Here is a 26,640-nt window from a genome sequence, read left to right on the forward strand (position 1 = left end):
AATTGAAGACATTGTCCTTCATACCAGGAATGGGTTTATTTTGATGTCTGCTTTCGTGTACAATATATGCTTATATCTGGTGGAATGAACATTTAGCCTGCATAGAATCAAAGAGCATCAGGGACTCTCAAAATAAATGACTTTCCACTCAATGCCGATAAATAAATACCGAAACATAGTGTTTTTGGGACTGTGTTGCAGTTGTTTTATTGGATTTTTTTTTACTTTCAACAATTTGGTTCGGTTCCAGTTTAACATGAAAGTTTCCCTTCTCTGAAACTTTTTTGGATCCTACATGAAATGAATTAGGTAATTGTAACCTATTTTCTAGGAAAAGAGGCCCATCATACAAACTGTCCAGTTTTCTGACCATTGGGGCAGTGTGTAGAAAATGTAAAACTGTTTACACTGGCTCAGTAAGGAGTGGAAGGTACTAATGTTGAAATGTTCTATTATTAATGACACATTTCACCTTGATAAGCACTAAATTCCATGGATATCATTTAATTTAAAAATCGCAATGTTAAATTTCCCTTTCCATTTTACTATTTGCATACTTTAAACATGATTAACTTTCAGAATAAACTGCTGTTTGAATAGAGGCTTGAACTCTGTCTTTTCAATATCATAGCTATTAGACCCTGGTGTGTTTACATGCAAGCCATGCTGCGTGTCTCTTCTAAATCAGGTTTTCAACTGCTTTTGTCTCCTATCAATCATAAAAATGCAAAAAAAGTGTAATGTTACTGTTTCACTAGAAAAGATTTAACCAGCAAAGATGTCTGTCATTAACCCCAAACTGATATTAAGTCTTGATTTATGAGATATAAAATGCAGCGGATTCTATAAGTCAAGAAAAGAAATCTTATACTTTCATAACCATGGAAAAAGATTTATATAACATTGGTGTTTTATTTGACACATAGCCATATCATTATCATTAAGCCATGTCTTACAAAGCACTTCACAGAATGAGTTAAGATACAAAGTGATGATTTTTTCAGAATAACCAGGAACAAGTGCTGCTCCAGGGTGAGGATCGCCTGTATTTGAACTCCGGTGATGCTTTACATCAGAATTCAAGCACCGCTTCAGCTAACTCAGGCCATCAGCCGGTCAGGGAAAAGAACCCTCTGTTGGATGATATTGCTGTTCCTCAGAGTTTAAGCACTTTATTAGGGCACAGGCACTGGCTCGTTGTACAAGTAAGTCTCAACAAGTTCTCAGAATGACATGAATTTTTCAGGCAGGTATGTTTGATACTTAACATGACGTGCATTTTGTGGCATAACTTACCCTAGATATTCAATCAAAGGGTTACCAATCAATTTATTCTGAAAAAAGTTTAACTTAAAGTGCAGCTGTGTATGTCTTGGGTTCTGTCAAATGTTTTCCCAACTCCAGAAATAGTTTTGTAATCCACCCTCTTATAACTGGATTCCTGAACTGATGACTTAGTTGAGTGAATTTCAGCTGTTGTGTGGCTTGTAGATCATTGTTGCCAGTGCTGAGCCTCAACTGCACTTTAGGGTTTAAAGTAACTATCCTACATCGAGTTTCTCTTATCCTTTTAAATATTTTCCCCCCTTCTTACTCATTTTATGTTAAATCTGATGAATTTGTGTGTTCATTAATCTGACAGAAAAAGCACACACAATTCCAAATTAATCTCTGGCTACAGTACCAATTACACCAAGACAACAACAACACCTTGTATTTATATAGCACCCTTCAATCAAGGCAGCATCTTGAAGTGCTCAGAGGCAGAACTATTGTCTTGGTCCATTCCCTGTCTGAGCATTAAATCTTCCTCCTTTAAGGATTTGGTCCCTTCTTGCAAGACTCATACTAAAATAAACATTTACACACTTGCATTCTTCAGTATCTTCAAATTCTCAAAACCCCGAAACTACTTTCAAACAATGCATTTTCCTGATTTTACCAGTTTGTCTTCAATATAATATAACCACACACCTGATTCAATTGTCTCAATCTTCCAGTATCTCAGGATCAAGTCTTCGCTCCCAATAATAAATTTCTTGCTAATCTCATTTTGATCAATGCTGAGCTAGTGTCTCCAGAGGGGATGGCAATGGAGCAAAAATGTTAACCTTATTACACCAGCTGTGGAGTCCTGTTGCTCAGTGGTTAGAGCACTCGTCTTGCAAGTGAGACACCTGGGTTCAGTTCCAGGAAGGGCAAAACCTTGGGCAAGTTCCCTTATTCCACACGCCTAATAATAATCCATCCAAAACAAAACAATAATAAATTGGTCATTTTCAATCCACGACTGTTTGTGGGACATTGCTGTGTGCAATTGGCTGCCGCGTTTCGCCCACAAATATACAGTCAATTCACTTTACAGCATATTCTGTGAAGCACTTTAAGACGTCCAGAAGACGTGAAAAGCGTGATATCAAATGCAAGGATTATTATTATTATTATGTATGTGGTTAATTTGGCCCTGGTCTTCCCAGAGTGTGGTGAGGAGGGAGAAAAATAGAAGGAGGTTAGGGATATTCATTGTTAATAATAATAATAATCCTTGCATTTGTTATAGCACCTTATCATCGTTGAGACATCTCAAAGAGCTTCACAAAATATACTGTAAAGTGAGTTGACTGTATATTTTGTGGGTGAAACAGAGCAGATAATTGCACACAGCAGTGTCCCACAAACAGTAGTGGATTGGGATACCACATTTTTTTTATTTTAAAGAGTTTATTAACCCTGGAAAGCGATCCGCTAATTGACTAACAACCAGGTTCCTACTTACTGCTATATATGTAATTATTTAATTAATGGCAGTTAATGAATTAACTGTAACTATAGTTATTGTAAGCTGCTTCGTATATCAGTAGAGAGCAGGATTGTACTTTCCCATGAAAATATTCCCCTGTACTTCGCTTTAAGTATTCAGATATTATTCTGTGCCATTTCAGCGCCTTGGGACGTTCTCCCGACGTGAAAGGCACTATACAAATGTAATCTTGTTGCTGTTGTTGTATTTTATATGAAGGGGGCTATATAAATGCATGTGGTGGTGGTTGTTGTTTAGATAAATTGTGACCTCCATGTTGTGTTTTTTAATGTAAAGATATGTATTATTTTTCCATAGATTCACAGCACCTATCTAGAAAGTAATTGGCCGATAAAGGTGAGCTATAGTTTTGCTCTTTTGAAGTTAAATAGTGGAATTGGTCATTCCTATTGGTGATGTTTTATTTTGTATTAATTCTTTACATTCTCAGTTCTCGGCAATAGACCGTCTGGGCCAGAGTGTGGCAGTGGCAGGCCGATATGGAATTGCACATTATTCATTGTTTACCCGAAAGTGGAAACTTTTTGGAAATATTACCCAGGTATGTCATCAGTGTATTTTGTTTTGATATTTCTTAAAATCTTTTGCCATATTTTAATAGTAGTAACATGTGGTAAAGAGCCATAAGTGTCTCAAACAGCTATTCCAATAGTCTTATACAGAGATCATCTGGCAATTCGGGGTTAAGTCACATGCATGCTAGAAATCCAATATCTTCCTCGAGGGAGAAAGGATTTCATTTTAACAGCAAGTAAAGCGCTGTTTGTAATGACAGCCAAAGCAAATCGATTACAAACTATAAAAAAAATGCATTGTTCTTCTGCTTCTCCAAGCTTGGAATGTCTCCTGTAATTTATCCAAAGGTAGATCTGGTTACATATCAAATCTATTGCATGTTGATAACTCGGGTAGCATTTTTTGTATTCTATTGTGTAACTAACCCTCGCAAAAAGGAGCAGGTGGGTGAGTAGTTTCTTCCTTTCCTAGCCTATCCAAGAGCCTGCAACATTGTGAATCTGATATTTTATAATTTTTCTGCCTCGCATCTAAGGATTTTTTTTAGATATTTATTTTCCAGTGTTCATCTGCTAAGGAGGACTGAAATGAAAGCTCTCCTCAATTTTTAGTGAATTTCAGCTTGAGAGTCCTCGAGCCAAGAATGCTCAGTCGATTACAAGTTATTTTTTGCCCAAAGTGAATGCATATTTCTGCCATCCTCGACAGATCAACCCTGGGAAAGAAATATCCAGCAAAAATACTTGGGGCCTGATTGAGGGCCCACAATTTGCAAAATAAGAATAGTCAATATCAGAAGCAAAAATGCGGTGAGTCTAGGACCCAGGAAGGAAGAAACCACTTACTGAGAGGCATGTGCTGCCACCTGGTCAGTTACTTTGACAAATCAGAAAAATGCAGAATTTACCCACATTATTCTGAACCATGTATTTTCAACTACTTCATTTCAAAGACAATACTGCAAAACTTCTATTTGTGCATCCTCAATGTATTCTGTAACATTTTCTAACACAAGTTTGTTTCCTCTGTGCTATGAAGTTGCTTGGGTTTCTATTTCCTTGAACATATTCAAGACTGAGATAGATAGATTTCTTATTGCAAAAGGGATTAAGGGATATGGGGATAAGGCAGAGTCAGGTTATTAGCTGGAGTTAGATTAGAAGATCAGCCATGATTGAATGGTGGGGCAGGCTCGAAGGGCTGAATGGCCTACTCCTGCTCCTACATGTTATGTTATTCGGATGTTTAGTGGAATCTCTCTCCTTTCGATATGCATATGAAGGTTCAGTGTAGTTTGAGGCATTGCTTCCTTTCTCAGAGTATATAGCGAGTACTTTCAAATTGTGTTTACATATACAGAGTATATGAAAGATAGGAAAGATACTCTCCTATCTAGCAGGTGTTTGGAGATAGTGCTTGTGGTAGAGGAGTCTGGAAAAAATCAAGTTTTACTTTTCACTTTAATTCTTTCTCATTATTCAATATAACCCAATCCTAAGCTAAGTCTTGTCTATTCATATAGAAAACAACTGTAGCTTCACCACTGATCCCTGGAGAATATCACTTGTCATAGTAAATGTTCTCACCTTGGTAATTAACAAAATGTACTCCGCCAAAGATCTTACTTACTGTTTAATAAAGTCTAGCAAGGGAGACAATTAGACTTAATGTAAACTTTACCTTCAAACAAGAGGACCCAAAACTCCACATTCTGTTTTAGGAACAAAACCTGGCAGTGACTGGAGGTTTGGCATGGTGGAATGACTTCATTGTGTTAGCGTGCTATAATTTGATTGACCAACAAGAGGAGGTAAGTACATTATACATTACACTAAAGAGACAAATCTTAAATTCTAGAGATTTCAGATCCTCCAATGGCTCAATTTATTCTTCTCAAGATCATTATCCATTTTCCTCCCTTAGAATTGACTCTCAACATTTTCCCCGCACTGATTAGACTAACTGGCCTGTAGTGGGTAAAAGCAAAGCACAAAGACTTCGAGAGCAGAATTTCAGTCTTGAATGCTGGACGTGTTGAAATAGCTGGTTTGAGCAGAGCCGCAGTTGGGACACAACAACTGACTTCAGTGGCCCTAGAGGCAATACCCAGGGTTTCCATTTGTGACTCTTATTGCTGATTAAAATGAAGATGCTAAACCTGGGAACTATAGGCCAGTTAGTGTCATCAATGGTGGAGAAAAAGGTTGGAGTCGATTCTAATGGGGAGAAAATGGATAAGCTTTGGGAAGAGGATAAGTTCATCAAGATAGTCAGCATGGATTCATGAAGGGGGCAAAGAAAGCTGGCAAGAAGGCAGATTGGATTCTGGGTGTTGTAAGCCATAATTTTGAATAGAAACTTATGGAAGTTGTGTTGGCATTGTATAGGGTATTGGTAAGGCCATACTTGGAATATTTGTTTTGGACTTTCCATTACTTGTTGTATAAATGGAGAGATAAAATGCAGATTCATTAAGAGATTAAATATATGGGGGATGGCATAGGAACAGAATATCTGGTAGAGGTGTGTATGACACTGAAAGGACATTATAGGCTAGAGAGGAGAAAAAATGACCCTTTACATGGGGAATCGATGACAATGCACCCACAGCATATACAATTAATTAAACTTTACACTATATTCAGTGAAGCTTTGAGTTGTCTCAACAACGTGATAAGGTGCTATATCAAATGCAGGTAATATTAATGGGGCATAATCTCAGGATTTTTAGCAGAAAAATGAGCTTTTTTGACCCCTTAGGATTTGGAATTTATCACCACCAATGGTTCTTGAAGCTGAATAGAATTGTCTATAAGGAAAACACAAAATACTGCAGATACTGGAAATCTGAAACAAAAACAGAAGTCGCTGAGAACACTCAGCAGGTCAGGCAGCATCTATGGAGAAAGGAAAGTGAGTCAACGTTTCGGGTCCACGATCCATCCCGGCTGTTCTGACAAAGGGTCGTGGGCCCGAAACGTTGACTCATTTTCCTTAAACCATAGATGCTGCCGAGCTGCTGAGTGTTCCCAGCGACTTCTATTTTTGGCTACAAGGAAGCTGGCTAAGCACCTGAGCAATAAAACTATTTAGGGGTATGGGGAGAGAACTGGGAAGTGGGTTTATTTTAATAAATTTAATTTATTTTATTAAAGAGGCCTCGCTCGCCCCTCCCTTGCCTCTTTCAAGGCCTGTCTGAAGACCCTCTTCTTCGAGGAGGTGCTATATAAGTATAATTTTATGTTGTTGTTTAGTAAGAATGCTGATTTAGAAAAGAGGCAGCAGTGGCACATTCATAGTAAACCAATGGCCCTTTCCAGTACAGAGATCTATCAAACATCCAATCAATTCAAATGCTGTAATAAGCAGTTTTTTTTAAATGGTGCATGAATAATCTTGCCAATATTTATATTCTTTTAAATTACTGATTATTTTGCTAATCTAGAAAGGTGGCATCAAAAAAAATTTTCTGGTAACATCACTTCTAATCTTTTGGGTTGGGATTAGAAAATAATTCAGGTTTTCAGTGCATAAGCAACAATTTCTTTTGTTTTTTTTAAAAAAAGGATTTTTCAATTCGTAATACTTCATACTTTTGTACCTGTGTATCTGTTTTTACAGCTGAGACTGTATCTCCGGACATCTAACTTGGACAATACCTTTGCTCACATTACCAAAGTGCAATCAGAGACTTTATTACTGAATGTCTTCAGGAACATGGTAATATTGTTCAGAGCAGATTGCTCCATTTGCCTATACAGTATTGACCGGAGAGATGATGGGTAAGTAACCACACTTACCTTCCAATATTCCTGCCTTCAAAAGTTAGTACTGTGCTGAGAAACTAAGGTTTCTTACACAGAATGCGTCTCTTTCAAGTAGTGGTTTGTGGCTATTAAACACTTCGTAATATTAACATTGCACAACTTCACACTATAATTTTAATGGGATGTCAAACTTTCTTTTAAATCTTATACTGAAAATTTAATTGGAAAATCTAATTTGGAAGAAATATATCTTTTCAGATAAGGTTGCAATCAAAGCCTACCTCTCCTAAAGTACCTATGTGCCTGAACCAAAAATGTCAAGATAATTAAATACTGTATTATAAAGTGTTCTGTTTTTCTATGAAACTATATACCATGACACGTGAACACATTTTGCAGGTACCTTTAAATAAACACTTTAAAATTATTAGTTTGTAATGTTTGTGTCAACTTGGCTCAGTTGGTAGTACTCTTGCCACGTGACTCCTACAAGCCTCTTATGTGGTGGCACTTTATCAAACGCCTTTTGAAAATCCATACAAACTACATCAACTGGACTGCCTTCATTCACCCTCTCCATTACTTCATCAAAAAAAACTCTTGTCAGGTTTGTTTGGCATGATTTGCCTTTAACAAATCCGTGTTGGTTGTCCTTTATTAACTCATATTTTTCTAAGTGAAAATTTATTTTTTCCCTGAATATAGTCTCTAGAAGTTTCTCCAAAACTGACGTTAGGCTGATTGGCCCATTGTTCCCGGTTTTATTCTTCTGCCCCTTTTTGTACAGGGGAGTAACATTTGCAACCCTTCTCTCAATAATTTAGGATACATCCCGTCCTGACCGGGTGACTTATCTACCTTGAGCACCGACAACCTTTTTAGTACCTCCTCTCAGTTTATTCTTATCTTATCGAATTTCTCTACCCTCTCCTCTGATACCATGGAATTGACTGTATCCTCTTCTTTTGTGAAGACAGATACAAAATACTCATTCAGTACGTCAGACATGCCCTCTGCCTCCACAAGAAGATTTCCTCTTTGGTCCCTAGTTGGACCCACTCTACCTTTGAATAACATTATATTCTTATGTCAACTAGGATGTCACCTATTTTGCATTGGTCATTAAATATTTAAATCCAAATTTCATCTCAGCAAGTACATTTTTTTCCATTAACAACAAATGCAACACTTATCATCCTACCAGATTGTTTTGTACTAGGTCAGAATTACATAACCGCTCACAGTAACAGAGTAATCGTACACAGTTGTTCAATGTGTATATAGTAGAGCCTGTTTTAAAGGTGTAATTGAGTGAATAAAATCCCGATCAGTACCAGAATGGAGTATAATTACCAATCAGTGCTTCTTCATTCACTGCACATTAATGCAGAAAAACTGCTGAATTCATTAGTTCTTCAAAATACTGGCCAACACGTGGGAGCTCTACTGACTGATCTCTGAAGCGTTGCTACTTCTTGTGTAGTACACAGATGATGATCCAGAGGTTGGCTATTTTGTTTTCCTGCTTACCAGCGTTTTGAAGCACCAACAACTACTTGCATTTACGTAGTGCCCTTCACGCAGGGCTGCGTCTGAACTGCTTAAAATGGAGTCGTAATGAGTATTTTAGATTTTTGGTAAAGCCTAACCAGGTTGGCATCTACCATTAATGAATGTTTGAGAATATATAACTTTGCAATAAAAATAATTAAGGTTTCTTAAAGTGTGTAGTGCTGACTCTTTAGTTAATGCTTAATTCGTACATAGTAATCAATTGTAAATAGATCTAAGAAAATTGATCTGACATTTAGGCATGATCATCAATAACTAAGCATGGGTTAGGGATTTTAAACGTGAATGTGACAGTTTTCTCTCTTCAAAGTTGAATTTCAGCAATGTTATAATCTCACTTTGGAAGGGTCAACTGGGTGACGGGGATTCTAATTTGATTCTGATGTGTACATTTTTGTTTTTAATTTTTAGCCCTAATCCCAGTGCCATTGTTGAGGTTCTGCAGGAGGTATCCATGTCTCGTTATATTCCCCACCCAACACTTGTGGTGTCAGTAACTCTAACTTCTGTGAGAACAGAGACAGGCATCACCCTGAAAATGCCACAGCAGGTACTCGTTGAATTGCGTACAAATCTAATACTAGTATATTTTACAGTCATCAATTTAATTTTCACACAAAGGATTTCATAATGTCATGAGTGAATATTTGTTGAACTACTACCTATGAAGATGTGGTTCAGAGTGTTTCTTGGGGGTTCTTTTATAGAATAGTAATAGAATGTTGTAACTTATTTTGTTTTAAATTGTCCATCTTACAAATATCATTGGAGAGTTAACAAATACTGCGCCAGAGTCATGTTCTTAAGCGATGCGGAGGAAAGAGTGTAGAAAGGTGGTGGTGGTAGGAGTAGATGATGAGGAGGGTTAGGGGGACAGAGAGGGCGTGGTGGTGGGTGACAAGGTGCAGGTGGATGAGGCTGCCTGGCGGATGTTCAGTATTTTAGTTGAAAAGAAGTCCATGACCTCCTCGCACTTGGCATTTGAGACGAAGATTGAGGAGGCCTGAGGGGGGGGGCACAGAAGAGGTGGTGGGAAAAAAGGATTTTAGGGTTGTGTTTAGCCTCCAAGATGATGTTGGAGTAGAAGGCCGTTTTTGCACATGTCAAAGAACGGTGGTAGCTGTGGAGATGCTCGAGCCACAGTTGGTGGTGAACTGTTAGGCCAGTTTTCCCCAATCTGCGCTCGAGCAGACGGGTTTGGGTTTTTAGGCGGTAGAGATGGTTGTTGTACCAGGGGGATCGGGTGGGTTTGGAGATGGTCCTGGATTTCAGGGGGACGAGGGAGTTGAAAGTGGAGGAGAGGCGATCATGTAGTAGCTGGACGGCTGCTTCAGGATCTCAGTGGTTGGAAGGCCAGGTGGATAGGATGTTTGAAGATGAGAGGGCCTTTTTTAGGGTCTCGGGGGTAGCCTTTTCCAAGGGCGGTAGAGGATGGTTGAAGGCTTGGTGGAGAAGAGAGGGATTGAGAGGAGAAGCAGATGAAAAAGTGATCCGAGATGGCCTTGTCCACTATGCTGAGGTCGGAAATGTCAAGGCCGTGGGTGATGATGAGGTCAAGTGCATGACCACGGTTGTGGTTAGGTGAGTTTATATGGAGGGTGAGGTTTAGGGAGGAGAGGAGGGCAGTGAAATCGGTAGAAGTGGTGAAGGGGAAGTTTAGGTGGAGGTTGAAATCGCCCATTATGAGTAGGCACTCAGAGCAGAGGGACAGGGAAGAGAGGAGAGTAGAAATGTCTGTGTGGAAGGAGCTGGGGGGCGGTAAACAAGGAGAATTTTCAAAGGGAGAGAGGGGTGGAAAAGGGTGAGGTACTCGAAGGAGGGGAAAGCAGTCAGAGGAGTAGGGGGTGAGACCAAGGGAGGCTTTGGAAATGAAGGCCACCCCGCCACCAAGTTGGTTTGGACGGGGGGTGTGGTGGAAGGTGTAACCTGGAGGGGAGGCTTCCACTAGGGGGACGGGGTCATTGGGGGAGAGCCAGGTTTCGGTGAGCCCAAGAATGTCGAGGTGCTCATCCAGAATGAGGTCGTGGATGGTGAGGGCTTTATTTGAGAGGGAACGGACATCTTGGAGGGAAATGCGGGGGGTTTGCTGGACCGGGGGGAGGGAGGAGAGAGTGATGTGGAGAGGATTTTGGGTTGTATAGGAGAGATGGTTGTGGAGAGTGGTGTGAGTGGAGAGTTGGGGAGGGTGTGTATGAGGGAAGGGGGAGTTGGGTTTGTGTTAAGGAGGCGGTTTGTGCGGAGGGAGTGAATGATGGGACACGTGGGGTTGTTGCTCTGGGACAGCCAGTGCTGGGAGCCACGATTGGCCCAGCGGAGGATGCCCAGGCTGGAGCAGAGGGAAGTGGTGATGGGGTCGAGGACAGAGAGAAGGAGGGGAGGGCGGTGGGAGAGAAGAACAGAGGGGGAGTAGCTGATAGAGGGGGGCGGGAAGAGAGACATTTAGGGGAGTGGGAGGACACACATTTAGGGGGAGGGTCGGGGCAGCAGCCAAAATGCGCACTCAGAGACCAGGAGCAAGCGATCAGCAAGACGGCATCAGCCCACGCACGGGCTTTGCCTGCCAGTTCATGGCTGAGTGGCAGTGGCTGCCAGGCCATTGTTGTTGTTGTTGGGTTTTTATATAATTTTTTCATTAACTGTGATGACACACTGACATCACTTTGTGAAACACGCCCCACCCCCTCACTTACCTCAGCTCCTACCTCCGCTCCCGACTGAGTGGCTCCTCACCTGGCTGTGCTTCATATACACAGCTAGGCCTCAGCTCCACCCCGCGCTCTCCTACCTTAGAAGATATACTACAACCTTACACCTACTTCACCCTCTGCACCGATTTCCCACTCTCACCCAATTCCTTCTCACTCCAGGCCCTCTGCTCGAGTGAGGCTCTCACAGCTATCCCCTTTTTATACCCTCTGGATGCAACCAGTTTCCGATTGGTGAGCAGTAATTTAGAATTAACACCTAATCAAGTGATTAATCAGTGTGTTACTTGCTCCGCTGACCAAAGCAGCATTCCTCATTCGCTCTGACGCTGGGGTTGAACTTTTATGTTGCAGCATGTAGATTGTTGCATCAGATGTTTTGCTGGATCGCCTCCAGTTATAGTAAGGGAGGGATAGGCAATGACATCTGTAATCTCCATACATCTTCCTTTTAAGAAATGATGTGGGTAATTCCACGAAATACACACCCTCTACGCTTTTGTTTACTAAAACACCACAATCATAATAATAGACAATTCCTCCAGCATACTATCTTGTATCTCTGCTAAAGGTGCATTGCTTAGCTTCAATGCTCCCTGCAGTTGAATAGTTTGCTGACAAATTACAAAGCGGGAATGAACAATGGCCACTTGGGTGATGTTCTGTAAGGCACCTATGGAACCGTATGCCATTAAATGGGAAAAGAGGAGTTGGTCATACCTTCAGGAAGGAATAAAATTGGCAATTTTTATTTACAAAATTTTAGCATAAAATTTGAAAATCTTAAATAGACAGTCTTTTCCATTGTTTCACAAATTCAGTTAGAAATCAATTGGAAACTTAATAAGAAGGAAAATTGGGAATTGGGGATTAATTGATTTCTTGATACTTGTTAAATTTATCAGCTGATGTATGAAATCTACTGCTGACTTTACTGAATATTTATTTTTGTTTCAGGCTTGTGCTGCAGAGAGCATTATGCTTAATCTAGCAGGACAACTCATCATGTTGCAGAGAGATCGATCAGGTCCTCAGGTACGAGAGAAGGATAGCATTCCCAAACAAAAACTGGTAAGTAACTCACCAGAAGAGTACATTGTTTTGTTCATAATTATTTTGTAACTACTGTTTTTGTGTGTGGAGTTACTTTTGTACACTCAAACTGTATCAGTGAGGACTTCGAATAAAATTATGACAAACCTAACAGCAATAGAAAAATGTACTTTTAGATTTACTGTTAGTGTTAGTTACAAAGAGGGTGTTTCATATTGTTTCTTGATTTAAGAGGATAACAGAAGTAAATATCATAGAATCATAGAATTTTACAGCACAGAAGGAGGCCATTCGGCCCATCGTGTCTGTGCCGGCTCTTTGAAAAGAGCTTTCCAATTCAATCCACTCCCCTGTTTTCTCCCCATAGCCCTGTAAACTTGTCCTCCCCCTCGCCACATAATTATGCATTCCAGATCCGAACAACTCGCTGTGTGAAAAAATTTCTCCTCACCTCCCCTCTGTTTCTTTTAACAACTATTTTAAATTAGTGTCCTCGAGTTACTGACCCACGCGCCAGTGGAAATAATTTCTCCTGTTCACCCTCTCGAATCTCCCCCATAATCTTGAAAGCTTTTATTAAAACTCCTCTTAACCTTCTCTGCTCCAAGGAGAATAATCCTACCTTCTCGAGCCTCTCCTCATAACTGAAGTCCCTCATTCCTGGTACCATCCTGGCAAATCTCCTTTGCACCCTCCAATGCCTTGACATCCTTCCTGAAGTGTAGTGCCCCAGAACTGAACACAGTCTCTCGCTGAGGTGTAACCAGTGTTTTATAAAGGTTCATCATAACTTTCTGACTTTTGTATTCTATGCCCTATTTATATAGCCTAGTATCCCTTTTTTTAACCAGCTTTATCTAACTGTCCTGCCACCTTCAAAGATTTACTTATATGACCCCCAGGTCTCTCTGTTCCTTCACCCCTTTAAAGATTGTACCATCGGCGTATATCGCCTCTCCTCATTCTTCCTCCCAAAATGCATCACTTCACATTTCTCCACATTAAACTTCATCTCCACGTGTCGGCCCATTTCCCAGTCTGTCTGTGTCCTCGTGCAGTCTGTGACTATACTCTTCACTGTTTACTACTTTTCCTCGCTTAGCGTCACCTGCAAACTTGGAAATTGTACTCCCTATACTCAAGTCCAGGTCATTTATACAGATCAAAAACAACAGTACTGACCCCTGGGGGACACCACTGCACACTTCCTTCCAGTCAGAAAAACAACCATTCACCCCCACTCACTGCTTTCTGTCCCCCAGTCAGTTCTGTATCTATGCTGCCACTGTCCCTTAAATACCGATGGCTTCTATTTTGCTTACAAGTTTCTTATGTGGCACTTTTTCAAACGCCTTTTGAAAATCCATATAAACTACATCAACTGCACTGCCTTCATCCACCCTCTCCATTACCTAATCAAAAAATTATTTTATCAGGTTTGTTAGAGATGATTTGCCTTTAACAAATCTGTGTTGGCTGTCCTTTATTAACCCATATTTTTCTAAATGAAAATTTATTTTGTCCCGGATTATGGTCACTGGAAGTTTCTCCACTACTGACGTTAGGCTGACAGGCCTGTAGTTCCCGGGTTTATCCTTCTGCCCCTTTTTGTACAGTGGAGTAATATTTGCAAACTTCCAGTCCTCTGGCACCACCTCAATGTCCAAGGAGGATTGAAAGATTGTTGCCACAGCCCTCCATTATTTCCACCCTTACTTATCTCAGTAACCTAGGATGCATCCCATCCTGACCGGGTGACTTATCTACCTTTTTAGTACTTCCTCTCAGTTTATTCTTATCCTATCCAATTTCTCTAACCTCTCCTCCGATACTGTGACATTGGGTGCATCCTATTCTTTTCTGAAGACAGATGCAAAGTACTCATTCAATACATCAGCCATTCCCTCTGCCTCCGCAAGAGGATTTTCTCTTTGGTCCCTAATTGGACCCACCCTACCTTTGATTAATCGTTTATTCTGTATATCCTTATAAAATACCTTAGGCTTCCCTTTTATGTTACCCGCTAATCTTTTTTCATACAATCTCTTTGCCCCTCTTATTTCCTTTTTTGGTTCTCCTCTGTACTTTCTATATTCTATTTGATTATCTTCTGTATTTTGGACCTGACATTTATCATAAGCCTCACTTTTCTGTTTTATCTTAATCCCAATTTCCTTATTCATCCAGGGAGGTTTGGATGCCCTACCTTTCCCTGTTCTGTCCCCGAACTAACTCCTCCTTGAAGGCTTCCCATTGCTCGTTAGCTGTTTTACCTGCCAATCTTTCTTTCCAATCCACCTTGGCTGGGTCACATTTTAACTCACTGAAATTAGCCCTCTTCCAGTTGGGTATCTTCACCTTTGATTTCTCCTTGTCCCTTTCCATAAGTACTCTAAACCTAATGATGTGATCACTGTTGTCCAGATGCTCTCCTACTGAAACCTACTCCACTTGCCCCACTTCATTCCCCAGAATTAGATCCAGCGCTGCTTCCTTCCTCATTGGACTGGAAACATACTGATCCAGAAAGTTATCCTGCACACATTTCATGAATCCTTCCCCTCCTTGCCCTTTACACTGTTATTTTGCTATGTTAAGATAATTGAAGTCCCCCATTATCACTACTCTATTGGTTTTGCATCTTTCTGAAATCTGCTTGCAGATTTGCTTGTTTATCTCCTTCCCACTATTTGGTGGTCTATAGTATACACCTAACAGAGTAACAGCTCCTTTTCTGCTTGTTAATTCTAACCAAATTGAATCTGTTTTTGGACCCTCTCGCACATCGTCCCATTCCAGGGCCGTAACCGTGTCTTTAATTAATATTGCCACCCCCGCCTCCTTTTTTTCCTTCCCTATCCCTCCTGAATACATTGTAGCCAGGAATATTCAGCTCCCATTCCTGCCTTTGCTTGAGCTAGGTCTCCGTTATTGCCACTACATCATAACCCCATGTGGCAATTTGAGCCTGTAGCTCACTAATCTTATTCGTCACACTCCGTGCATTTACGCACATGCATTCCAAGACTGACTTAGTCTGTTCTGTATTTCTCCCCCGTCTAACCCCTCCTTTTTCTGGATTACTCCTTATTACATAACATAACATAATACGTAGGAGCAGGAGTAGGCCATTTGGCCCTTCGAGCCTGCCCTGCCATTCAATTATGGCTGATCTTCTAATCTAACTCCAGCTAATACCATAACCCTGCCTTATCCCCATATCCCTTAATCCCTTTTGCAATAAGAAATATATCTATCTCAGTCTTGAATGTGTTCAAGGACTGAGCGTCAACAGCCCTTTGGGGTAGTGAGTTCCATACATTCACCATCCTTTGAGTGAAGAAGTTCTTCCTCAACTCAGTGCGAAAGGGTTGGCTTCTGATTTTAAGGTTGTGACCCCTGGTTTTAGTTTCTCCAACCAGAGAAAACAATCTCCCACTATCTACTCTGTCATGTCATTAGCATTACATTGATATTCGTCTCTCCCAACCCTCTATGTAACTTGTTTGCCTGCTCTAATGCTACATCCTGATTCCCTTCCCCCCTCAAAATTAGTTTAAACCCTTCCCCACAGCACTAGTTAATCTCCCTGCAAGGACATTGGTATGAATATCTGAAAATGTTATAAGTGACCCAGTTCGATTCCCAGGCAGGACGAAATCTTAGGCAAATTTCCTACACCACACGCTTCTGTTTATCCTAGCAGTAAGTAGGAATCTGATTGTTAGTTGATTGGAGGTTCACTTTTCTGGTAGTAATAATCCCTTCAAAAAAAATAATAATTTGGTCACTCAATCCATGACCATTTGTGGGACATTGCTGCTGTTTTTCACCAACAAAATATACAGTCAATTCACTTTACAGAATGTTCTATGAAGTGCTTTGAGACATCTCAACAATGTGATAAGGCTCTATATCAAATGCAAGAATTATTATTATTATTGCCTATTGCAAGCTTTGTTGTAGATATTTATTTTAAGCACATGAAGTTTCTAACCATTTCCTCTCTTGTAGCTCCCATTCTGTGCTCCAGTGGTACTTGCTCAGTGTGTTGAAAATGTATGGACTACCTGCAGAACCAACAAACAGAAGCGTCACCTGCTGGAGGCTCTCTGGCTGAGTTGTGGAGAAGCAGGGATGAAAGTCTGGCTGCCCCTTTTTCCCAGGGACCATCGCAAACCTCATTCCTTCCTTTCCAGACGGATCATGCTGCCCTTCCAGATAAACATTTACCCATTGGCTGTACTGTTTGAGGATGCTTTGGTTCTTGGTGCAGTGAATGAGACTGTGCTGTATGATGGATTATATATACATACCAGTAACAGAGAACCTTTGGAGGTCCTTTTTCCTTTCTGTACTGTTGAGAGGACCTCTCAAATCTACCTCCATCATATCCTTCGCCAGCTGCTGGTTCGAAATCTAGGTGAACAGGCACTGCTCTTAGCCCAGTCCTGTGCCACATTGCCATACTTCCCTCATGTACTGGAATTGATGCTTCATGAAGTATTGGAAGAAGAAGCTACTTCCCGGGAACCTATTCCTGACCCATTGCTTCCAACTGTGGCAAAGTTCATCACCGAGTTCCCACTCTTTCTGCAGACAGTGGTTCACTGTGCCAGGAAGACTGAATACGCCTTGTGGAATTATCTGTTTGGTGCCGTGGGGAACCCTAAGGATTTGTTTGAGGAATGTTTGATGGCACGTGACTTGGACACTGCTGCTTCTTATCTCATCATCCTGCAGGTAGGAAATCCACTCAAAGGTTATTTATATGCGATGGCTTAGACATCTTGAGTTCTTGATGAAGGGTCAATATGTAACGTATCTTTCGCTGAATATAACTCAAAAATGTAACCTATCTTACTCTTATTAGATCCTGATTGCCCTGTGTTTCCTCTGCTTACTGTACATTATGCATTCAGCGTTTGTATGTTTCTCCTTCATAGTGAAGCAAGTTTGCTATCACTCATTTGTCTGCAGAGAGATTGTGTTCTGAAATGTAACTATATAAAATTACTATATAAGCAAATTTGCAACAGATAAGTAATAGTATGTGAAGAATGCAGTTGACGTGTGTAGACAAGACCTGGAAGTTTACTATTGAATTTGTTGGTGTACATTTGATGTATGGCATGGAAATCTCTCCTGAAATTCAGAGAGGAGAAACCTTGGAGTTTTGGTAAATAAGTTGCTAAAAACAGCTCCAGCTCATTCAAAACTCGACTGCCTGCATCCTGACTTGCACCAAACTCAGTTTGCCCGTCACCCCAGTCCTTGCCAGTCTCCACTGGCACTTTGACCTCCAACAGATGATTTCATAATCCTCACCTATCCTTCACATCCTGTCACCTCCTTGTTTTCTCCAATCTCACTCCTTCTTAGCCGTTTGACTTAGCAAACTTGGGCCTGTTGTGAATCCTATGCCCCCTCCACACCACCATCAGTGGCCGAGCCTTCGTGAACTATAAGTCTTACCATTTGGAAATCGACTCTTCATTTGCTCTCCCCTCCCTCCCGTCTTTAAAACCTGCCTAGAAACTTGGCTCGTGGCTGTCTGTCACCTCCCCTTCCTCCCTTGTTCAACATCCATCATGACCATCCTCTTGGGGAGGGGAGAGGGAGGTAATCAGGGTTTCCTTGGAGCTGAACTGGCTCCAAGGTGACATGCCTGGCAACAGAGTGGCAGAATCGAGCCAGCCCCCTGTGGCAGTCTCAGTAGTCCGGTTCCTGAGCCAGGCAGGTCCACAGTATTCCAGGGCCCTGCTGATGACAGGATAGTCATCGCCTGGCTCATCGGCAGGACCTGGAAGTCCGTGCTGATTTTTCTGATCTCAGCTGGGTCTGCTTGGTTGATAAACTGGCCCAGGCCTTCTCCAGATTAGGAAAGGGAAAACCAGCCACGTTTACTGGTACTGGTTCCACTTCATCGCCCTCTATTGATAGTGCATTGTCACAGCTGAGTGGAGAGAGGTGAGGCTAGGTTATGGTGCTCTCTACAGTCAAGCAGACTGTCAACATCCCCTGCAAAAGTCACGCATGAACAATGGCTGTTTTGGAAATTTTAAATCCGTGTGTTCATAACACAAAATTGATTCTTCTGTAATCTTGTGGTATAACTTTTAGACGCTCCACTAGTTAATTTACTGCAGGATTGATTTTGTTTTTTTTAATTGTTTTTTTAAACCCGATAGAACATGGAGGCTCCAGCAGTCAGCAGGCAACATGCTACACTACTTTTTAATACTGCCTTGGAACAAGGAAAATGGGATCTTTGTCGCCACATGATCCGTTTCCTGAAAGCAATTGGCGCTGGAGAATTGGAAACTCCGCCACCTACTCCAGCCACTCAGGTATGTGTGAAGGTATTTTTTTTCCAGTGTCCATTGATACATATTAAAGACTGACAGCTTAATTTCCCAGTAGGATCACTTGCAAATATAATTTATACGTTGCTTACGCTTTCCGTCACCAGCAGTGGTGAAGTTCCTCTGTGGTTATACTCTCTGCGTCCAGCAGATGTTGGAGAACTGCCAGTGTTCTTAGAACAAAAATAAGAGGATTTTTGTTTCTAGACCAGGTGGTTCAACTGAAAGAGAGTGGGGGAAGAGTGATTGATTGTGTGTGTGAGAGAGAGGTAAGGAAGGGTGAATGAGAGAGAGAGTGTTGTGAGAGGGAGGGGAATTGAGGGAGAAGCAGAGGGGAGAGAGAAGCAGAGAGAGTGGGGGAGAGTGATTGAGAGTGGGGGAGAGTGATTGAGAGTGGGGGAGAGTGGGGGAGAGTGATTGAGAGTGGGGGAGAGTGATTGAGAGTGGGGGAGAGTGATTGAGAGTGGGGGAGAGTGATTGAGAGTGGGGAGAGTGATTGAGAGTGGGGGAGAGTGATTGAGAGTGGGGGAGAGTGATTGAGAGTGGGGGAGAGTGATTGAGAGAGGGGGAAAGAGTGATTGAGAGAGGGGGGAGAGAGTGATTGAGACAGGGAGGAGAGAGTGGGTGTGAGTGGGGGAGCGAGAGAGTGCATGAGAGAAAGGGTAGATTGGGGGTGGGGGGAAGTGTGATTTTTATCATGGCTGTTCACGGGAGTTTGCTGTGCTGCCATGTTTGCAAGTAAAAACAAAGGTAATTCCAACAAACTGGTGGCATGTGATAAGGTGTTACAGCAAGTTCTTTCTGTGTCGATCTTCCCTCTGCTTGCTTTCACTTCTCTTCACCCCATAAAATAATAGGTGTTGTTGCTGTTTTGCTCTTTGGTGCATATCAATGCATATGTCGAGTTTTGCTGATGCAATTCATAATTGTTAAAGACGACTAAAAGGACTTGTTTTGTGGACTCTGATTCTGGTGTAGAACAATTCATAATTAACTCACATTATTTATATGGTCCCCAGCTACACAAAAGGCCTAAGAGGGATGTGCTCTGGTACAGCAGCATTCTGCAGATTCATAAATCAACAGTAGTTGTATTTCATAGCCTTGTTGCCCCCAATAGTATTTTAAGTTTCTTTTAAAACAGGAACCAAGTTCAACGGGAGGTTTTGAGTTCTTCAAGCATCGCAGCATTAGTTTCTCACAATCAGCAGAAGGATTAGGCACCAGTAAATGCAACTTGCAGAAGACATTAAGCATGCCAGCAGGGCCTTCAGCCAAGAGGTAACTTCAGCATTTCATTTTCTCACCAGATTCTGACTTTAAGTAGATCATGTTTGTACAACGTGCGATTCTGATCGATGCTATGTGAGGGCCTGGCTTTATCTGCAGGCAGTTTGACCTTTTCATATAAAATTAATGGAACACATTGCCAACTGTGAACAGGAAAAGCTAAAGGGCCTATTAACATTATTTCAAGTTAGCATATAAAATGAGATGCAGAGATTAGTTGCAAAAGTTGATAATTTCCGCAGTTTGTGGGTCATATTTCACATTTTATAGTGTACTGTAGGGAAAAGTTTAAATATTTGCAGTCTGAAACCTAAATTGCTCCTTTGGAGAAAAACATTAAACCTGGAAAGCTATAGGTTTGCACAAGCACTACAGACTGGGTTCTACAAGATATTATAATTCTCTTTCTGATAGACTAAACAAAATTCAGTTATTAGATTCTCAGCTTCAGGTTTTTCTATATATTGCTGCCACCCTTTTCAGTAAGCACACGGTGGAATGCTGATTTTAAGTTAAATGTACAGTTTATTAATTTGCCATGTCCTGCATGGAAATGTTCTCTAGACTACTCAGGGATGCACTCTGGATGTGCGTAGGAACACGACAGGTTAATCCCACTCCAGCTCCTTCCGCCTGGGATGCAATGAGATGATGCACTCTCTCACTATGAGCATTTTAAAAATGTTAGGAATGATCCAACCTGCTATATCCATCACACAGGGTTTTTCCCAAAACTTTGAAAGACCACTAGAAATGTTCTTCTAAAAGTAAAAAGTCTTAATTTCACATGTGAAGAATCTAATCTGGATGTGTATAATTTCTTTGTGGCCTTTATCTTTAGGTGGAGTAAGGATGGTGACTGTGCTGAGAATATGTACATTGATGTTATGCTTTGGCGTCATGCACGAAGACTGCTGGAGGATATGAGGCTGAAAGACCTTGCTAGCTTTGCCGCACAGCTGGGTTTTGAGCTCATAGGCTGGCTCTACAAAGAAAGGACTCGGGCCGGCCGGGTAGAGGACTTTGTTAAAGCTCTAAAAAGGCTCCATAAGGACTTTCTTTGGCCTTTTCCAGTTATTCCTTCCAGCTCTTTAGTAAATTCACCGTTTAAAAATGGTAAATACAAAACAGGTAATAACAGTACTTCATAGCTAAATCTCATTAAAGTGCTCTGTAATATAGAATATAGTAGAGAGTGTGATATCTGCATTCATTGGGAACAACCCCATTGTGGATATAAAAACTGCATATAATTGGTCACCCCTTAAATCCAATGTACAGTACTAACCAAAAACTTTCTCCACCGCCCTGTGGATTTGTGACCAGCTTAAAAAGTGGTCCAACTTCTAGATCATCAGGTCGCTGCTGATGTCACTTTCAGGGCATTGCAGTGACGTCACATTGTGGAAAGCTGATAGATTGCATTTTAAGATTCGTTGGGATTGTATGAATCTCAACTATTGTTGTAACCAGGTCTACTATACTCTCAACAGTTCCACTCTCCCACACAATGCCATCCTGCCTTCCTCACCTGCCAGTGCTTCTCCTTCCATCACCAATTGGTATTCTTTGTAATAAATTGCTAAATGATTAATTACCTCACTTTTCCAGTTCAGTCATACTGGCCAAATTGTGTACCTACCAACTTCACAACCAATTTGTCACACTTCCGCATTGTAGCCCAATGGGGATTAACCAACATGCGGATCATAGGCATGCAGCATTCCACTGTAACTTTTAATTTAAATAGTCAAGCTGAGTATGGTAACTGCTCATTAATTGATCTTTTTCTTTCTCTTCCCCCCCACCCCCATTCAGTTGGAGACCAGTTTCTTAAATCTCAGTCAACTGAGATTTCGGTAAACAAAGAGGTGGAGAGTGGCGTTATAACTGCACGTGGGAGCCACATCTGCCTGAGCTTAGCCACTGCACCCAGAGAAATAGATGCTGGCTCATTGCAAGGTCCTCAGACACAGGATGCATTCTTATCACCTTTATTTCCTAAAGGTAAAGAATTTATTTGGTTATTATTCAAAAACGTGAATTAAAGATATACAAAAGTACTAAGCATAAAATCATACGCAGGAAGTCATGCAACAAACTCGTAGCACTTGCGTCTCTGAGTCAGAAGGTTGTAGGTTCAAGCCCCACATTGCGACTTGAATTCACGTAGTCAAAACTGATACTCCAATGCGGTGCTGGAGGGGTGTTTGCATTGTTGGAGGTGCCCTTCTTCAGATGAGAGGTTAAAACTGAGGTCCCATCTGCCTATTCAGGTGCATGTTGAAAATTCCATGGCACCATTCGAAAAGAGAAGGGAGTTTCTTCTGGCAACCTGACCAACAATCCCCCGATTAAAATTGGTCATTAAGATTCATTTCCTGACTGTTTGTGAGCCTTTGCTGTGTGCATATTGCCTGCTGCATTTGCCCACAAATACACAGATCCTCCACTGGTTAGGAGAATGAGCTGAATGGGTAAACCAACACCAAATGCCAGCCTGTTGTAACAGTAATGAGGCGAATTGAATTTGGCTATTTACTGCGTTGAATGACCTGTTGACTGTGAGCTCAAGCCCAGACTTGGGGCTTAAACCCAAATCAGAGGTGGGAGTGATACCACAAGAGAGGCTGACAGTCCAGGTCTACTGGGACTGTGCTCTATTAAGGTTCAACATCGGAAATATGTTTCAACGTAGGAAGTGAGGTGTTACTGTGGGCCAAGACAGAGCTCCTCCAATGACTGGATAACTACTGTAACACCCACAGTTTATCAGGTAGAACCCAAAATAAATAACATTAATATTACACTTGTATATCTTGACGTAAAATAGAAACCGAAAAATCCTAGTGGTAAAATGGAAATTTAGCTAGGTCAATAAACATGACCAGATTTTATTAAATTAAACCTTACATTTTTGTGCAAATGCAGGTTCAGTAGAACAAACTGCTCTGACCCCTTAGTGTTGATACCCACCATTAAATTTTAATAGCGGATTGTTTTAATAAATAAAATAATAATAATCAGGCGTGTGGAGAGAGGAAACTTGCCCAAGGTTTCGCCCACTTATAGTCCTTTAAATAACTATATATGAGAAAGTCTCTATATTTTAATATCTACAGCACTTATGCACAGAAAATCCAGGAGATGTGCCAGATGTGGGGGATCAATATCAGCTTCTTGCCATCCACACAGCACTTCTACCCATTATTGAAGTAGTATTTTGTTTAGCCAGATACCTGGGATAATAGTCATATAAAGCGTTTCTTCAATCTGATACGATACAGCATTGAATGAACTGGAAGTGCATGGAATCCTGCTGAATACTGCAAATGTCACTTTAAACAGGATTCCTCTGCTTTTATGATTTGTTTTAATTTGTTCTGCTCTGCTTGCCATGGGTAGTTGGAGCAGCTACAAAGGAGATTCACAAGAGATACGAGATTAGTGTCCTTTTTGAAGCATGTGAATTCCCTCATTTCACTTGCTCATGTAATGCCCCATATGAACTGACCTCAATTTTTAAAATTCTGTTACATCATTCTGTTTATCCTGAGTGTCGGAGGTGGGAGCATCTTAAGTTTCAAATGTTTTTACTGATCTGTGTTTTCATACAAGGTTAGATTTTTTTTAAAACAGAACTTCTGTTTATCCTTATTGCTGTAAGACTGGTATCAGTTACTAAAAGGCGTCACTCTCCTATGAAAGCGTGCATCTTCTTTCCCCGCTGGTTTTCTAACTCAAGCCATGTGCCTACAGTTGAGTGGTTCTTGGGGAGCTACCAAAACCCAAAGAAGCTTAGTTGAAAGCTCCCGTCTGTTTTTTTAACCCTCTGAGTACACCAGGAAATTCAGCAGGTTGGGTGGTGGTTTCTGTGTCCTGTCCCTCTGCCTCCCCCCCTCCCTTGCCTTCTTCAAGACCCAACTCAAGACTCTCCTCTTTGACCGTGCTTTCGATCTCCCTGCTTCCAGACTACGGCATTACCTCACCCCTCACGCTGCTGAAACCCTGGTTCACCACTTTGTCACCTCAAGGCTGGACTATGGGAACTCTCTCCTCGCCGGCCTTCCCGCCACCTCCCTCCACAAGCTGCAGGTCATTCAGAACTCTGCAGCTCGTGTACTGTCCCGCACCAGGCTTCGGGACCACATCACTCCCACCCTCGCTCGCCTCCACTGGCTCCCATCCCCAGAGGATTGATTTCAAGATCCTCATCCTCACCTACAAGGCCATTCACGGCCTCGCTCCCTCCTACCTCTCCAACCTACTATCCCCCTACCTACCTGCCCGTACCCTCCGTTCCTCTGGCTCCGGTCTGCTCCACGTCCCCCGCCCCAACCGCCCTACCATCGGTGGTCGGGCCTTCAGCCTCTCAGCCCCCAGGCTCTGGAACTCCATCCCCCAGTGCCTTCGCCGCCTCCTCCCTTTCCTCCTTCAAGGCCGGTCTCAAAACCTTTCTCTTTGACCGAGCCTTCAGCTCCCCTCTCGACTCTCTTCCCCCTCCTCGCTCCCTCCCTTCCCTCCCCTGACCATTTCCCCCCTCCTCGCTCCCTCCCTTCCGTCCCCTCACCCTGACCATTTCCCCCCTGCTCGGGTCATGACCCAACTGTGCAGCGCCTTGGGACGTCCTCCTGACGTGAAAGGCGCTTTATAAATGGAATCTTGTTGTTGTTGTTGTTGTTCCGCCCCTCTGTCCTCCACCCACTCCCACCCCGACCCCAGCTCGGGTCCGTAACTCTGTCTGTCCAGCACCTTGGGACGTCCTCCCGACATGAAAGGCACTATACAAATGTAATTTTGTTGTTGTTGTTGGTACCATCTTGAGCCCTTTCCATTCAGTACCAAGCTGAGTGCTATGTATTGGAAGCAACTGAGGCAAGATGTTTCTACCCCTCCCCCCAGACACTGCTATACACTTGCGCCCAGTATTTTTCTTTATCTTGCCTGAAGGCATTGAGTTGTGCTGGGACACAGTTTCGCTGTGTTAGCTGTTCTTTGCCACTTCCAAATTCTGGCTCATAAAAGGACAAGCCATGGAGGGAGGGGAAGATTACTGGTATCCTTTTGTCAGACTGATTATATTTGCAGAGAGAGCTGCAGCATTCCGATTGGGATTGGTAGATTTGCCTTTTTTGTTCCCTCCCCTCCTCCCCCATAATGCCTGTCTTCAACAAGGAATTTATTGGCTTTGAAATCAATTTTAAATGATTTCAGCTAAAATATCTGCTAGGTTAGACAGAGAGAAGTTAGCACTAGTCCATTTTAAATATAATTAAATAATATGGTGATATGATTTTATTTTTAAGGTGATGAATGCAGCATTGGTTCAGCTACTGATCTCACAGAAACCAGCTCTATGGTGGATGGTGACTGGATGATGGTAGATGAAAGTTTTTCAACACTCAGTCTAACACAGTCTGAACTAGAATATATATCCATGGAACTGGCCAATAAGGGTCCTCACAAGTCGCAGGTTCAACTACAGTAAGTGGGCTGCTATCCTTTTATTCATTTCTACAAGACCAACCCTTAGACCACAACAGTATTTTCAAAACGGCAGTTAGGCAAAAATGGTAGGTTACACGTTTGGTTTTATAAGAATAGGTTACACACTGGTTTCATTGGTGTGAGAATTTTATCCCTTAATTCCCCACATGCCAAGTGATTTCTTTGAAGGTGCAGGTGGAACAATGATTAAGCAGCAGGGCATCTCTATCTTATCAGTGGCTAGAGAAAAATCATAGAGTTAGTGCTATAACCTTGATGCACCTAAAGTCTCCACGAATGGCTTGACAGGAGCCTAACAGTACCTAACTACTTGGATGCTGAAACATATAGGGACCAAAAATACTTTTAAGTTATGAATAAAATTGGATTTAAAATATAGAGAAGTTGAAGAGAACAATTGCTATTTAGTGGGTATATTTTTTTAACTGGGATTATCTTAGTTTAAATTTGTGTGTAGAAAGATTTGCATATTTGATTTAATATGAATTTTGAAAAATAATTATAACCAGCTCACTTGAGTGAGGAATCCAAAGGTTAATGTTTCTGCAGGTTCTTAAAATGCCAGTTTCCTGCAGTAGGTTTTCTAAACCTTCTGTAATACCTCTGTTTCTTCAGGTATCTGATGTACGTTTTTATGGAGGCTGGGTGTTTGGAGTGGTGTATAATAACAGCACTAATTCTCAAAGATTCTGCTGTCATAAGTCGGATCATGAGTTCATTGCAGCACTCTGAGATTCCCATGGAAGTATTGCAGGGCATTAAGGATGGGCTCCTAGCTGTCGATGGATGGGCTGCAACAGACTGGTAAGTGTTGCTCTGTAAAAGTTACCAAATCCAATTTTGTACCTGCGTGTAGAGACAGAATCAATAGGGATGTTTAAACAAGAGATAGACAAAATAGAGGGGTTAAAGGGATAGTGAAAGGGTGAGCATCAGCATTAAGAGATCCTGCCGAGGTTCAAAAAGCTGGTGGATCAGAGTTGATGGGCTGAGTGGCCTCCTTTTGTTCCTGTTTTCCTGTGTTCTTATACTTAACTGACTCA

The 26,640-nt window shown here is 41.7% G+C and overlaps 1 protein-coding gene across 2 annotated transcripts in view; it reads left to right on the forward strand.

Moving 5' to 3' along the window:
- ric1 (RIC1 homolog, RAB6A GEF complex partner 1) overlaps positions 1–26,640 on the forward strand; it is a 96,952-nt gene that overhangs the window by 65,055 nt on the left and 5,257 nt on the right. The window contains exons 12-25 of one of the 2 annotated variants that reach the window (XM_007906525.2): positions 1,005–1,205; positions 3,119–3,157; positions 3,252–3,362; positions 5,058–5,147; positions 6,959–7,119; positions 9,088–9,226; positions 12,339–12,452; positions 16,449–17,177; positions 18,626–18,784; positions 19,944–20,080; positions 20,931–21,220; positions 21,908–22,096; positions 25,396–25,573; positions 26,213–26,401. In XM_007906525.2, the coding sequence (XP_007904716.1) occupies positions 1,005–1,205; positions 3,119–3,157; positions 3,252–3,362; positions 5,058–5,147; positions 6,959–7,119; positions 9,088–9,226; positions 12,339–12,452; positions 16,449–17,177; positions 18,626–18,784; positions 19,944–20,080; positions 20,931–21,220; positions 21,908–22,096; positions 25,396–25,573; positions 26,213–26,401 (2,726 nt within the window). The remainder of the gene's footprint in view (positions 1–1,004; positions 1,206–3,118; positions 3,158–3,251; positions 3,363–5,057; positions 5,148–6,958; positions 7,120–9,087; positions 9,227–12,338; positions 12,453–16,448; positions 17,178–18,625; positions 18,785–19,943; positions 20,081–20,930; positions 21,221–21,907; positions 22,097–25,395; positions 25,574–26,212; positions 26,402–26,640) is intronic. The other variant, XM_042332637.1, reaches the window with a different exon arrangement.

The sequence above is a fragment of the Callorhinchus milii genome, unplaced genomic scaffold (assembly GCF_018977255.1).
Source record: "Callorhinchus milii isolate IMCB2004 unplaced genomic scaffold, IMCB_Cmil_1.0 Scaffold1, whole genome shotgun sequence".
Lineage (NCBI taxonomy): Eukaryota > Metazoa > Chordata > Chondrichthyes > Chimaeriformes > Callorhinchidae > Callorhinchus > Callorhinchus milii.